The sequence below is a fragment of the Nilaparvata lugens genome, chromosome 10, assembly GCF_014356525.2.
Source record: "Nilaparvata lugens isolate BPH chromosome 10, ASM1435652v1, whole genome shotgun sequence".
In the NCBI taxonomy this organism is placed as follows: Eukaryota; Metazoa; Arthropoda; class Insecta; order Hemiptera; family Delphacidae; genus Nilaparvata; species Nilaparvata lugens.
Window position 1 is genome coordinate 37,556,804 of NC_052513.1, and position 16,411 is coordinate 37,573,214.

The 16,411-nt window shown below is 35.6% G+C and overlaps 1 protein-coding gene across 1 annotated transcript in view; it reads left to right on the forward strand.

Moving 5' to 3' along the window:
* Nucleotides 1-16,411, forward strand: part of LOC111057171 (serine/arginine repetitive matrix protein 2) — a 64,749-nt gene that overhangs the window by 14,124 nt on the left and 34,214 nt on the right. The window contains exons 4-9 of the mRNA XM_039436013.1: nt 7,136-7,318; nt 8,219-8,311; nt 9,402-9,550; nt 11,235-11,358; nt 13,564-13,686; nt 15,102-15,304. Coding sequence (XP_039291947.1) covers nt 7,136-7,318; nt 8,219-8,311; nt 9,402-9,550; nt 11,235-11,358; nt 13,564-13,686; nt 15,102-15,304 — 875 coding nt within the window. The remainder of the gene's footprint in view (nt 1-7,135; nt 7,319-8,218; nt 8,312-9,401; nt 9,551-11,234; nt 11,359-13,563; nt 13,687-15,101; nt 15,305-16,411) is intronic.

Sequence of the window (16,411 nt, forward strand, 5' to 3'; positions counted from 1 at the left end):
ATTCGTTCAGGAGGAAGCCATCTTGAAGAAGTAATTGTCAAAAAGTGATAAATATTATTAATAATTCTCAAATGGCAAGTCTTGAAATTCATATTAGTTTGAATTAAATCAGTTTTGCCCTTCCCACTAATGTTTTTAAAAGTTCCCGTTATTCTGTTGCACTCTGTATTTTATTCAAGAAAAACTATTTTTCAATGATTTAATGATAAATTTTAATAATTGAGATTGAATATTTTGCCAATTTATTATACTTCTATATTGTTCGAAAACCATCTGATAACGTTGCGGAGTTAGAGTAGGATACCGCCATCGTTTTGACGAATGATAGACAAGGATAGCAACACCAATGTTAATCAAATACCGTACTATCATTATAACGTGGACCTCACTATAGGCTACGCTAGAGTTTAGTAGCTTATATTAGCCTACAGTCTACCCTTCATAAGCTATGTATAACCTGAACTTGGCCTAGGCTATATTAGCTTATTTAGCCTATATCAGTCTTCAGTCTACCCTATACAGGCTATAATGCAGATGAGAAGATAAAAAGTTGTTGTTTTTTTGTGTAGTTGAGAAGTTGATATTGTGGTAATTATTCATATCAAATAAATATACTAAGAAATTGTCAAAAACCACAGATTTATTGATACTTGGAAATACCGGTTTTGGTTGTTACACTATTGTCAATCTCTGATAAAATAAAACTAAATTCAAGAGCAGCAGAATTTATGCTAGTGGGCGAGTACTGCTTTTTGTCCCAAGAGATTGAACGCCTGCCATTGGTCCAGCTAGACAGTCGTCTCCTCCCACTTAACGGTGTCACAAAATGGCGGCTCAAGCAACAGACTCGCCATGATAACAAAAATTTTGTTACACCAATAAATAACAAAAATTTTGTTACACCAATAAATAACAACATTTTTGTTATTATGGCGAGTCTGTTGCTCAAGCCGCCATTTTGTCACACCGTTAAGTGGAAGGAGACTGTCTAGCTGGGCCAATGGGTGCCCTTGATCAAAAGCAGTACTCGCCTACTAGCAAAAATTCCGCTGCTCTTGTATTCAGTTTTAGTTTATCAGAGATTGACAATGGTGTAACAACCGAAAACGATCTTCCTAAGTATCAATTTAATCTGTGGCTTTTGACAATTTCTTAGTATTTTTATTTAAACAAAATTGTAGCTGAACTCAGCCTGGAAAACTAATAGCTTATATAGTATTCAGACTATAGGAAGTATTCAGCCCAACCTACATAGCCCATCTATAGGCTATAGTGAAACTCACTCCAAACTGTTTTCATAGGTTGAATGGCGAGCATTGCTGGGAGGAGCATTTACTATAAAGAGAATTACTACCAGCATTGATTAAAAGGGATGCACTGATGTTATTCATAAGGAATTCTAACACAGTTTAAAAAGTATCTCACATCTCACCATAGAAACTGTTTGATTCTTGGAAGAAACGAGAGTTTAGCGTGATAGAAAAAGACATCAAAAGTGGGATGATGTACATCTTAAAAGGTTAAAAGTAATTTGTTTTCCAAAACAAATTTAATCAAAATCAGATCACGTTTGTATCTGCAAACTTAAGTCGTTCAATTGCAGAAAATGAATAGCTTCTGCGACTAGAATATCAATGATTTCTTCTCTTTCAACCACAGTTTTTTCTTACCCACCTTCTTCTTCTTCTTCTTCTTCTTCTTCTTCTTCTTCTTCCTCTTCTTCTTCTTCTTCTTCTTCTTCTTGTTCTTGTTCTTCTTCTTCTTCTTCTTCTTCTTCTCTTCTTCTTCTTCTTCTTCTTCTTCTTCTTCTTTTTCTTCGTTTTTGTGCCATCATCCACAAATATGGTTGGATTGGTTCAACCAAGATGGATTCTATTTACTAGAAAACAATGAAAATGAATGAAAAACACACCTCTGATTGCAAATGGATGGATCAGGTTCAAGTTCAAGCATCCTGCTCAAAGTGGATTATTGAGCTTTCTTTTTAGATAGACCTACTGAATCTAGCAGAGGAAAGAATAAAAACAACACAATTTACAAAATACGTCAGTCTATGAAGACAGGATATTGAACAAGGAGAAGTTGTGTTCACCATTTACGTTAAACGCAATCGCAGTTTAATCGCTGTTGGTGCATACAGACCTTGGGTCAGCTCAATTAACTGACAACTATCAGCTTCTAAATAATCACTACCCGCTCATAAGCTTATGTCCATTCATCTATATAATATAAAAGCGAAATGGCACTCACTCACTGACTGACTGACTCACTCACTCACTCACTCGCAGAACTAAAAATCTACCGGACCAAAAACGTTCAAATTTGTTAGGTATGTTCAGTTGGCCCTTTAGAGGCGCACTAAGGAATCTTTTGGCAATATTTTAACTCTAAGGGCTGTTTGCACAGTCAAAGCTTAAACTGAATGTAATCAGCTGGTGACTTAAACTCAAAATGTAACATATTATAACAAACGAGACTTGATACGGATTTAATCCAGTTTAAAATGAAAATTTAGTTTAAACTGTTACTGTGCAAACGGCCCTAAGGGTGGTTTTGAAGGGTTTAAAGTTCGTCTTTTAGCATGTATATTCTACTCATTCCAATATCTTAATTATAATTGAAATGTCCATACCATAATATGTTAATATAGAACTAAAATCTAGAGAGATTACCTCTTCGAAACAGTTGTTAACTGGTAACTAAATTAATAATTTTGTCAGGTTGGCATTAAGTTGAGTTGACTTTGTTAGGTTGGCACCAAATTGAAGATTGAAATGCATTTATCGCGGAAAATTTGATTGGGCACTGCTACTTCAATCAGAGCTATCCCTGGGAATATTATATTACTAGCCGGCCGGCTCGCTTCGCTCACCATATCCGTTTAGTCTGGATCCCCGACTGGATCGTCCTAACATATGATAAAAATGCTCAAATGAAAAATGCAGGCGAGCGAAGCGAGCCTGCTGATCTTAATTTTTGACGATCCAGACGGGGGTCCAGGGGGCGGAGCCCCCTGGCTAGACGGATATGGCGAGCGAAGCGAGCCTGACGGCTAGTCTCTATATAATCATTATTTGTGGACTTGGACCTATAGCTCATGTGGTTATCAACCTCAAGAGATGTTATGTGCCATTCTAGAAAAATAATGAATCATATATGACTGAATATAGAAATAATTACGTATGGTGTAAAATCCAAAGAAGTATCGCAAAATTGAGACGCAAAAAGTACAGAAAAACGATACAAATTATGGCCGGATATCTCGCTGACTTATCGCGCTTTTAGCTAAGCATCAGCAAGTTGATGCAGAGTGCTTGAAGGACGTAGAAAAGCTTTGCTCAGGTGTCAGACAGAGAGAGTGAACGATCGAAATAGGAGGGAAACATGGTGACAGAATGTAAGGGAAAGAGACAGAGTGAGAGCGTCGACGAAAAATTGAAGCTGAAGCATTGGTTAGGTGTCAGACAGAGAAATTGAACAATCATAATAAATAGAGAGAGGAAAAGAGAGAAAGAGAGAGAGATGGTAGGCCAATATTTAAGTTAGAGTGAGACAGTTTGCATGAGGACAGGTTAGTAGAGAGTGATAAGATGAGATAAGAGAGAGCAGGGACACATTGGAAAAAGAGATGCGTTGAAACAAATGACTGAGAGTGGAGAAAGAGATAAGGTGAAAGAAAAAGAGAAGATGACCGTAAGAGAAAGATTGACAAAGGAAGAGCAAGATAGAAATACAAGAGAGAGTGAGTGGGAGAGAAGAGAGACATAGACGCGTGACCAGATCTCTCGCGACCAAAATCTAGACAACCTTGGAGAAGAAGTAGTGAAGAAAAAGAAGAAGAAGGACGAGGAGGAGGAGGTGGTGGAGGAGGAGGAAGAGAAGAAGAAGAAGAAGAAGAAGAAAAAGAAGAAGAAGAAGAAGAAGAAGAAGAAGAGAAATGAGAAGATGGATAAGAAGAAAAAGGAGGAAAAGGAATAAGTAGAAGAGGTCACTAGTAAGGTTTTTTCACATGTACTTTATTATTGTACTGTAGGTCCACTATAATTCACTCTTCCCAACATGACTGTTGAATTAATGGAATAACATAAATATTACTGAACCCGGATGCATGATACTGTATCAAGTGTACATTCACTGTACTGTATTCCCATGTAGCAAGTAATACCTTCATCCCTAATAATCTATGTATCAATGTACCAAGCATTATGTATCAATTTCAATGTAATGAAGACTCCGACACTGTTGAATCTTACTGGAGTGAATACTGCAATAATTATTGGTCTCAATGAATTTTTTGTTTGGATTTCTCCTCCAAGTAGTGATGATTATATGAATCTTTCAATCAAATAATCATATAATTCAATTGGTAAAATAATTATTTATTTTATTGGTTGAATTCTTTCAACCAAAATAATCAATTTGGTTGAAATAATATGAGAAGATGGATTGTGAAGTAACAAAGGAATCATTTATCAATAAAATTACTCACTTATCTAGCAAGTTACATAATAATAATAATAATAATTTCCTTTTTTCCTTTTTCCTTCGTCCTGGTACCCCCAGAAGAAGGGAGTTTATTAAAGAAAATATAACAAACAAAAATGAAAAATACACTTATAAAAAGAAATCTCACAAACAAAACAAATGAAGAATAATAAAAAAAAGCAAGAATGACAAAAGATAAGAAGATTCCCTTTCAGTAGAACATTTCAAATATTATAAACCAGACAAATTATAAATTCTCCAAAACCTTCTAAAGAAGGTTTGACTGGAGGAGTCAAGTTTTACATTATATTAAAAAAAAACATAGAAATAGTACATTGATATAATCAATCAGTGATCCCAAAATAATAATTTTCAATTTAAATCATATCAAAAGATAATAATAATAATAATAATAATAATTTTATTAATGGAGACAACAGGATAAACCCATTTTGCCTCCTTCACACAATACAATATTCTCAACACATTATACAATTTGAAATACAAGAAGATAAAAAATGAAGAAATATACAATTAATATGAAAGAATACAAACAATCATTGAAGTAATCGTAAACAATAATAATTGATTCTGAGAATAATTATTAAACAAAATAGAATAAAATAATAATTAAAAGATAAAAAAAGAAGAAGAAAGAATGAAGAGAGAAAGGATGTCTGTGTAAAACCAAGAATGGGAGGAAATGATTAATCAAATTAATAATAATAGAAATTTTATAAAATTAGAGTACCAATCACAAAAAGACAGATCACATGCTACCCAACCAAGTTATATGAGATCTTACGGAATTTGGAGGGGGAGAACCAGAAGACGTCTAAGTGTTCCGAACAATGATTAAAGATTGTGTTAAGATTCATAAGGTTTCTGGAATATGAAATGGCAAATAGTATTAAGTTTTTTGATAAGAACATTCCTCAGTAATGGATTAAGTACAAATTTTACCTCTTTGTCAATAGATAACATTTCACAATATATAACAAAGAATATTTTTTTGTTCCATTATTTGAAAATAATGATCAAAACTATCATATTACAATGAAAAGTCAACAAAATCAATCGTTTATCACAAATTTATCAGCAAGGAAGGAAGATTATCAATGAATGCCATTCTGGAATTCTATTGGTGGATGCCTAACTTAACGTCTCCCACCAGATACCATGTCAAAAAGTCCTCGACCAATCGCAGGCGAGCAGCAGTACACTCCCATTCCTAACGCAATCTGATTGGCTGACGCTTTGTAGACTCAGCTCTCATGAAAGCTATTTCAAAAACACTTTCAACAAAATCAATCGTTTATCACAAATTTATCAGCAAGAAAGGAAGATATTATCAATGAATGCCATTCTGGAATTCTATTGGTGGATGCCTATCTCAACATCTCCCACCAGATACCATGTCAAAAAGTCCTCGACCAATCGCAGGCAAGCAGCAGTACACTCCCATTCCTAACGCAATCTGATTGGCTGACGCTTTGTAGACTCAGCTCTCATGAAAGCTATTTCAAAAACACTTTCAACAAAATCAATCGTTTATCACAAATTTATCAGCAAGAAAGGAAGATATTATCAATGAATGCCATTCTGGAATCCTATTGGTGGATGCCTATCTCAACGTCTCCCACCAGATACTATGTCAAAAAGTCCTCGACCAATCGCAGGCGAGCAGCAGTACACTCCCATTTCTAACGCAATCTGATTGGCTGACGCTTTGTAGACTCAGCTCTCATGAAAGCTATTTCAAAAACACTTTCAACCAAATCAATCCAAAAATGTATTCTGTTGAAAGTTTCAGTACTAATAGCGAAGAAGCAATTATGTAAGAATATATGAGTAAAATAGTTCTGTAATGAATATACTTGTAAATGAATATAGGTATAATTTATTCATTTATTCATTTCATTGAAAATCACAAATCATAATTATAATATAATAATATGATTGGGAGAAGACAACAGGCATAGCCCAAAACTGTCTTCTCATATTATATAATATTTAATATTTGTAATTTTTATTGTACTAATTTATTATCAATCACAATGCTCCAACTAAACACTTACCAATTGAGCTCTCTTCTAACAGTCTTCATCTTTTAATATGTTTTTTCTATTTTTCTATTTTCCTTTTTATGTTTTTTTAATATTTTTATCATTGTAGTTTTTCAGTTCAAGCTCACTGCCGGCGCACAAGTTGTTCTCTTCCGGTAGTGCCAAATTTTAATTGATAATATTTAGGTCTATTCTATCAATTTGTAATTACTTTTATCGCAAATAAATGAATAAATTATAATTATCTTCTTCTTCTTCATGTGCCGTCTCCATGGCGGAGGTTGGCTATCATGATGGCAATTTTCACCCTGCTTACAGCTGACTTGAAAAGTTCATTTGAGGTGCACTTGAACCAATCCCTTAAATTGCGCAACCAAGATATCCTTCTTCGCCCCACTGTATAATTATCATTAAACGAAAATCCCAATTTAATACTGTAAATCACCGTGAAGTCTTCTGCTACTGCAAATACAGGTTAAACAGCTAGATGGAAATTCGATGAGAGCTACTATACAAAAATTATAATGAAATTGTAAATTATAATTGAAAATTCAGAGTTCTCTAACCTTATTGTCCGTTTGCAGGACTACCAGCAAGCCGTGACGCAGGGAGGCGACAGCGATTTGCGAGCGACACTGGAGCGATGTCGCCGCGACACAGCGGCTGGTCGTCGCGACCGCCAGCGACAAATACAACTGCATAAATGGGACGCGACTCGCAACGCGGCTCCCGGGCGGGTCGTACGACGCGCCACGCAGAGTCGCAAGGTGAACTCACTAATTTGATTAAAGTATTGTCAAATTTGATAAAATTTATGGTTTTGTGCCTATGGTGAGACTCATTCATTGAACTCAGCACCTGATTCATTGGTTCCTATCCTTGTATTTCATTCTATTTCAAAGCAAATAGCTCCATTTCTTCCCATGGTTGCCAAATTGTTTGCAAGAACTAAGGTTATCTAAGGAAAAAGATAAGTTATGAGCTAAGAAAAGTAAGTCTGAGCTAAGGAAAAAAATAAATTATAGTGAATGCATGAGTAATATCTAATCTCTGATCGAATTCTGCCTCTCCACTCGATCAACTATATACATTATATCAGAACCTCTCAGTTACCTTCGCTGTGCTTCGAGTTGTAATTATAACCCTCACTGATGATAAGAAATTTTGAATTTATTCTTAGTGACTCAAATCGCTAACGAAAGAATTGAATAGCTTACGAAGACGTCTTTAATGCCCATCTCTTTTGGTATGCTCCTTGGTGAGGATCACCAGCTAGAAATTATCTGGAATAAAATGATCCAATTTTACAAAAATGCAGAAACTGGAGACAGATTGAGACCCGCACTCCGACTGTGGTGATATACAATCAGATGACCACAATGATGTGCTCCAGAATGCACAAGAGAAGACCTTATCTTTAATGACAACGCCGTAAAAACCAGTGGGTTATTATTCAAATATTGGCATATGGGTAGAATCACCTGACACGAACGAACGAAAAAAAGTAGTGAGATTGTACTTATAAGAGTTTGAATAAGAATAGAGTTATAAGAGTTTTCGCTTGATAATAATAAGAAATTGTGCTTATAAGAGTTTGTGTAAGAGTACTGCTAGATTCCAAGTTTTAGGCAGTTTTTGATAATTTACATGTATGAATTGAATTATAGGTGGTTGACTCGGAGGACAGCCAACGGTTGCATGCTCTGGGACCTGATGGAAAGCTAGTCACTGAGACAAGGACTACTACTGAACATGAGGAGGTAACTGCAAGACTAACAAAATTTATTTAATGAATTACAGTAAAAATACTACGGATGATTTTCGAGTCATTCAACCCTATTTTGAATGTTGTTATGACAATGGAATTCGAGGAAAATCATAAATCGAAACTTGCCCTACTCACTCTCAAATCATTCTTGTCAAGTTCTATTTAATCTGTTAGAATTCATAACGACGGCAAAATATCGTACAAACAAAAATCGATGTATGTGTGCATGGCTTTACTGTAAAATTGATAATATTGATATCATCATTATTTGTATTAGTTGAATGAATGAATTTGAATTTGAAATTCGTGTATTAGTGGAGTAATCTACTCAAATCCAATCGTTGTCTTAATTTGTGTTAAATGCAATAAAATGACTTGGGGATCACTTTATCCAGTAAAATTCATCAAATCCTAGTTTAAACCATCAGCTGATTCAATTGGAACACATTGAAATTAATGCAACCACACATTGATTCAACGGGTTTAATGGTCAAACCAACTTTGGAGGAAGCGACTCTAATCTCACCAAAAGAATGTGATGAAATGAAATATAAACACAATGTTGTTTTTTCAACTGAGCTTTTCACAAAAAAATTGAGTTTCGCTGTTCATGAAATTTATTATTATCATCGTTTCTGACTCCATGAATAGAATATGGATGATTAATGCCATATTATAACTGATAATATTGATATCACCATTTATAATTCTTCATAAGAATAATGCCATTCTTTTCTTTATCATTTCTTATCACAAGGAAGATCGCAAAGAGAGCTTAAATCAGTTTGATCGTACAGACAATTACAAATCTTTACAATATTTTTAATTCTTTTCTTTATCATTCATTTATCTTTCATCACAAGGAGGATCGCGAAGAGAACTCATATCAGTTCGACTGTACGGATAATCAAAAATATTTTCAATATTTTAAAATCATTTTCCCTATCATTCGTTCATTTTTCAACACAAAGAGGTTCGCAAAGAGAGCTCATATTGTTTACTCGCACAGAAACTTACAAATATTCTCAATATTTTTGTAGTCTTTCCAATCAAATTCAAAATATTGATTTTTTTTGTGATAGATCGAGGGAGATGAACAACCAGACTCGCGCAGTGGCTCATCTCACTGCGAAGAGGATCACAAGGAGAGCTCCACCCAATTTGCTCGCACCAAACAACAGCAGTTGGTCGACTACTACCTCGGCCATAAGCGCATCGGTGGAGAGATCAAGTGAGAATATAATCATCATTACTGACAATTTAATTATCATTCAAGCAATCAAACTATCATAGAACAATTATAATTATATTTAACGAAAATCCTAAATAAATGCTGTAAATCACCCCGAAGACTTCTGCTACTGCAAACATTGACAACTGGGTTAACAGCTAGATGGAAATTCGATGAGAACTACTATCCAAAAATTATTTGCCAGCCCGGAAATCGAACCCGGTACCTCCCAATTGCTAGTCAGGAATGCTTACCCTTACACCAAACTGACAATCTCTGGATAGCAGCGCTCATTTTATATTATACATTTTATACAACTGAGATTGTCAGTTTGGTGTAAGGATAAGCATTCCTGACTAGCAATTGGGAGGTACCGGGTTCGATTCCCGGGCTGGCAAATAATTTTTGGATAGTAGTTCTCATCGAATTTCCATCTAGCTGTTAGCCCAGTTGTCAATGTCTGCAGTAGCAGAAGTCTTCGGGGTGATTTACAGCATTTATTTAGGATTTTCGTTAAATAATAATTATATATTAATTAGCATTTGAATAAATGCATTCTCTATTTAATTCCATCCGTATTATAGAACATACTGTACTCAACAATAAACAATTTTGAACAATTAATTACGACATAGCAGTCAGGTATTTATAAATAAAAGCTATTAGCTTCTACTCACATTTTTGGAGCGCTTTCGGACACTAGGCCCTTCCTCAACACTTCCTCAACACTGTCCAAAAGCGCTCCAAAAATGTGAGTAGAAGCTAAGAGCTTCCATTCATAAACACCTGACCGCTATGTCGTAGTTCAGTTGTTCAAAAGTGATTATTAACAAACAGTTCGTAATGGGAACTAACGTTGAAGAGTCAAAAGCAAACTTATTCTTTACTGTTATTTCCATAGGTGTACACTCAAATTTCACACTCTCACATTTTTTCATAGAGTAAACAATACAGAAGTCGGAAAAGAAAAAAAAATTGTGAAATTGATAAAGGATACAAGGAAAGCTCTACCTAGTTCATCCGGAACAAGGGAGAGGCCCAGAAAAATAACTGCCCTGGTCAAGATTAGAACCTGTTCCTCTGATTTACAAAGTCAGCGTCTAAGCCAATCGAATGCTGCCACTCCAAAGTTCATTTTTCATCTTAGTAGAGAGCTTTAAAGGTGGTTCCACCTCCCTGCATGAGGAATATAGTGATAAAATAATTGTACTATGTCATATTACTAGGAAGTGAAAAGATTACTGGCAACCTCCTCGTTTGGTGGACAGAGGACAGACTACTGGCATCTGGCAGCCTGCCTCCAGTAACTGGAATGTCTACTGGAGTCATCAGAACCTATAATTTCAGATGAATATTCATTTATTTAATTGACAATCACAAATCATAATTACAATATAATATGATTGGGAGAAGACAACAGGCATAGCCCGAAACTGTCTTCTCCCAAATTTTTACAAAGAACAGTTTCAAAAAAGAATGAATATTCATCAAAATATCACGTTCACTACCAAACAGAATCTTTCTGTCTATAATCAATGAGTCTATGATAATTGCAATATAATATTATTGTTATTGTATGACATTTTGTTCAATTGGTAACTGTTCAAATTGTGTTTTGTGCAATCTATGGCGATCAATAAAATTTAATTTAATTTGAATCTCCAATCCGTTTTCTTCCTTCCAGATACGAGTCTGAAACTTTTGAGGGTGACCGCCAGGGAGCTCCCCTGGAGCAGCAGCCACCCCTCGATTGGGACAAGATGTCCGCGCGTGCGCGTGCCTCCAAACAACTACAGATAGATCGCAAGGTGAACTTTTCTTCCATTATCTCTAATCTATAACATATAATATTAGTATAGCATTGCATTTTTGTGATTCCAAGTACTTATCAAAGATACGGACAGTGATCAAAGTAAACACTGAAGATACAGTAGCAAAGGTACTGATTAAAAACATGTGCAACTGAAATGATAACAGAAAACACTTTTTGAAAAGTAGATCAATAAATTTCTCTAAATAAAAAATGAATCCCTAACATTCATTTCTAATCAAAGATATGTATTATTAGAAACATTTATTTTGCTTATGAATGTACCGTAGTAGACTACTATTCAAAGAAATTGATTTACCAACATTGAGACAAACATACGTAACTAACGCAATTCTGTACATTAATAAAAACAAAGACAAATTCACTACTCGTAATACACCATATCTAATACGTCCAAATGTTTTCAATACCTACAATAACCTATTCACTAGACTTACATCTTGCAAACACCAATTGTCCTTCTATTGCCATAGAATAATAAATTGTCTACCTGAAAAATTCATTCTAAATAGAATTACTAAGTGTTTAATTTATGAAATAAGAGAGTGGGTATGTAGGAAAGTTTACTTCGGACTTGAGATTTCAGAAGATTAATTGACTTTTTGTTCTAGTGCTTACATTGTTATATTGTACATACATTTATATTCTAGTGTTTATATTGCATATTGTTTCTTCTGGTACTAATTAAATTGTCTTAGACATCCATCCTAAATACCTTTAACATTTTTGAACTCTCTTCCAGAGCTCAAGCATTAGCATTTCTGGGAGAGCCCATTATTTCAATATGTTTTTAAATTAGTTTGGATTATAATTAGTTATAACATTATAAGAATGTTTTTGTATCACTTGTTTGTAAAAAAAGAATGGCAATAAATTGATTTGATTTGATTTGATGTACAACTGGAATGATAACAAAAACACTTTTCTAAAAGTAGATAAATTAATTTCTCTAAAATAAAAAATGAATGTTTGGGACTTTTGAGTTTTGTGTTGCGTGTATTTTTAATTACTCTAGTTGATTGTTCCTTTTTAAAGCGATCAAAATAAATAAATATTTAGTAACCTGACTGGCTCAGGTCTGGTGTCATGGTTTTTATTATCAATTTTCATGCGACTCTATGTGCCGGTTGCACAACAGTCGGTTGAATTTTAACCGTGATTAATTCCACGAGAAACAATCAGAGAAGCCCCACACTGAACAAATGTTCGGCAAACATGTTTTTTAAGGTGCTCAGGGACAAACATTTAAAAAAATGTTTTGGACAATCATTATTTGTCAAACAAAAATTAATGTTTCTCCAAACATTTTCCGTATTGACAGCTGTAAAACATAAAACCTTACAAATATTTTGTTTGGTGACGCGTCCACACTGGCCACGGGCGAACATTGTTTGTCAAACATAATAAAATTCGCCCAAACTGTTCCAACAAACATGTTTGTCGAACATTTGTTCAGTGTGGACACGGCTTTCAGTTACTATAACAAATTGTTCCTGTTGAATGAAAAATACTAAGAAATTGTCAAAAAACCACAGATTTATTGATACTTTGAAAGATCGGTTTCGGTTATTAAACCAATGTCAATCTCTGATGAAACAGAGAAGTTTATCAGAGATTGACAATGGTGTAATAACCGAAACCGATCTTTCTAAGTATCAATAAATCTGTGGTTTCTTGACAATTTCTCTCTGTTTATCAGAGATTGACATTGGTGTAATAACCGAAACCGATCTTTCTAAGTATCAATAGATCTGTGGTTTTTTGACAATTTCTTAGTCTTTTTCATTCAATATGGATAATTACCACAATATCAACTTCTCAACTACAAAAAAAAAGAAATTGTTCCTGATTGATATACTTAGTGCCGGTTGCGTTGTACAACAGCCGGTTAAATTTTAACCGTGACTAATTTCACGAGAACCAATCAAAGAAGCCGTTTTAGAAAAGACAGCTTCTCTGATTGGTCCTCGTGTAGTTAATCACTGTTAAAATTTAACCAGCTTTTGTGCAACCGGGCCTCACTACAAGTTTGAAAACTGCAGCGAACATAAATGTGAATTTACTTCAGCATATTGCTTTTTATAGATTTTGTTCAACATTCACTTGATCAGTTATGATACAAATCATGTCTGTTTCAAGGTAATGCAAAACATCTCAATTGTATTTCTTAATTTATTGATAGGATGCACTGACCAGGCGTCCCTTGGACCCTGACCAAGAAGAGAGAACTAGGAAGCATGAAACTGATCGTTGGCTGGATAGTCATTTCGGCAGTGTAAGCAGTGATGATATGGATAATGCACAGGTAATAACTCTAACAAAATAAAATAGAATAGTAACATAAGTGTGAATAAATGTATGCCGCTGTCACCCGCTGACACCCTCAAAGTCGAAATTTCTTTTCAATTAAATTTATTTACAACACACAGAAATACAACGAAGAAAAGCAATATACAACAAAACTATTAAAAAAACTCTGCAAGGAAAGTGTTTTTGAAAAAAATATTAATGGTTCATCCCTCTTCAAGCATAATGATTATGGTGAGGGATGAGTCGCTTAACATAATAACGAACTTCATTTTGGATGATCTATCAATAAACCAGAACACATTCAAACAAGGCGAAGCCCGCCTCTCAGCCGGAGCGCGAAGCGCGGAGGCGTCTACCCAACCATGTTCAGTCATAAAAGGTGATTGGGCGGGCGAAGCCCGCCTCCCAGCCGGAGCGCGAAGCGCGGTGGCTGCTATCCAAACCTATACAGTCATAAAATGAGATTGGGCGGGCGAAGCCCACTTCCCAGCCGGAGCGCGAAGCGCGGAGTATGCTAACCCACCCCATTGGGGGTGCAGGGGGCGAAGCCCCCTGCTGAGCGCGAAGCGCGAGTAAAATAGAATAGTAACTTAAGTGTGAATAAATATGCTGGCCAGATTGGTCCAGTAGTAAGGAGCATCATAAACTTCGGTCTTCTAGCACCGCTTGGTTCGTGGGTTCGAATCCCACCGATGGCATGGACGTTAGATCATCTCAACAAATCACCAACACACTTTACATTACCCAAAAGGCTCATGTGGGCACCAAGCGCAAAAAAGTTAACTGAAAGAGGAAGGGTTTGACAGGGAGTGTACTTGTCAGCCCCCAACATGAAGAACTCGCTCAAAATGTCGCTGATATTCTGTCAGCTGTTCCATTGAAGGCAGTGGATGTCCGATTTTTTCCCGACCTTATTATAAATTCCGCCCGATTGAACATAAATTGGGAAACAAATAATAATGTGTATCTGCACACATGATGTGTGAAGTGTGTCAAGCTCAGTTCAAAAAGGTAGAATTATTAATGAGGACGGAAAACATCCGATGACCAAAAATCGATGTGTGTGTAACTGGCTCTAAATGGGCACTTGACACTTTGCTTGCACAGAAAATTGTTCATTATTTCGATGAAAAAACTACATTAAATTGTTTTTGGGCGCTATAACTTTTCATGGTTATTTGGCTGGACAAGCCGAATAGATAAGAACCAATTTGACACTTTTAGATAGCTTCAACCAGTTCCTCCTGAATACCTCCTGGTATTTAGGAGGTCCTGCTTCAACTGTACGGCCGCGATCAGCTGTCAAAGCTAGGAAATCTTCAATAAGGAATGTCTATATCATTAAATTTGTGGAATATTAAATACCATAGAAATGTGAATGAATCTGACTTTAATCATTTTATTCTACAGGTGAGCCGCCCTGCAGCCACATCATCCTTCATCAACGTTACGATGAAATCGAGTAAATCACCTGCTCCTCCCACTCCACCACCAAATGACGGTCACCATTCCTACCTGCGAACCACGTCCATGTCGCCTGGCAACCACAGGTCGCAACATGAGACCACCAGTTCAATGACACCTAACCGATCCAATCAGACTTCGAACGAACGGTGAGTTATGATCTCCTATGAATCATGATTGTCACCTAACTAATAAGTGAGATGATAACACCACTATCTCACGGTTGCACAGAAGTCTATCACATTTAACGGCCTCATCTCCTTTCCATAACCCATTATTTTCAATCAATCAATCAAATAATTTATTTGCCATACAATAAATACATATTCAAAACATAAAAAAAGAAAATACTTAATTTTATAATCAAAAGTATAAAATAATTCTTATTATAATTATTTCGTAAGTAGTGCTGTCAACTGGACATCGGGAGTTGGAAACAGTGACTAGCTTGGAAAAAATATTAATTCAAGATGCATTACAATGCAATCAAGCCAGCTGACAATCAATCAATCGAATTGATTGATTATGATTAATTCCAGCGCTACTTTCCAGTGTTGTGAATTCGTTGGGCGACACTTTTCCAGGCGTTTTTCAGACGAGTTGGCAGGCCAGGAAACTTTCAATAGTCTGGAAGCTGGCTGATAGTCAGCTGATTCCCGGAATCCAACCCAACCAACCCAATCTGAGAGCTTCCCGCTCAGCCGTCTCGTCTGAAAAAAACGCCTAAAAAAATGTGGATCAATTCCCAACGAATGATCAACAATGAAAAAAGCGCTAGAATTCATCAAAATAAATCTGATTTATCACTTGTCAGCTGACTTGTTTGTTTGATAAATATATAGTTTATTTGAGAATTGAGGTATATGTGGTATTATGCATATTGAGAATACTGGTGCATGAAATAAAGGTACAAATAATTTCATGAATTTTGAAGATTCTCTATCTCTCTCTCCAACCACATCCTTAGAATTAGATTCGACTTATAGCTTTTTAGTTATTGACCTATTTCAAAATTATCGAAGAATTGATAGATCCTGAAAACTATGGTCGATATAAGAAAATTAAAAAATATTCGTATGGCTTTTTTATTGGTGGGGAGTCCTGACGGAAATTCCACCTCGCCTGAGTATATCTTTTGAGCCGCCGTCAATGGGCCTTAAGACTGTCATACTTTAGCCGGGACCGACAATTAACTTGCCCATCCGATAACACGGGAGTTATCTGTTCAAAAACTTTTGGTTCTGAGTGGGTTTGAA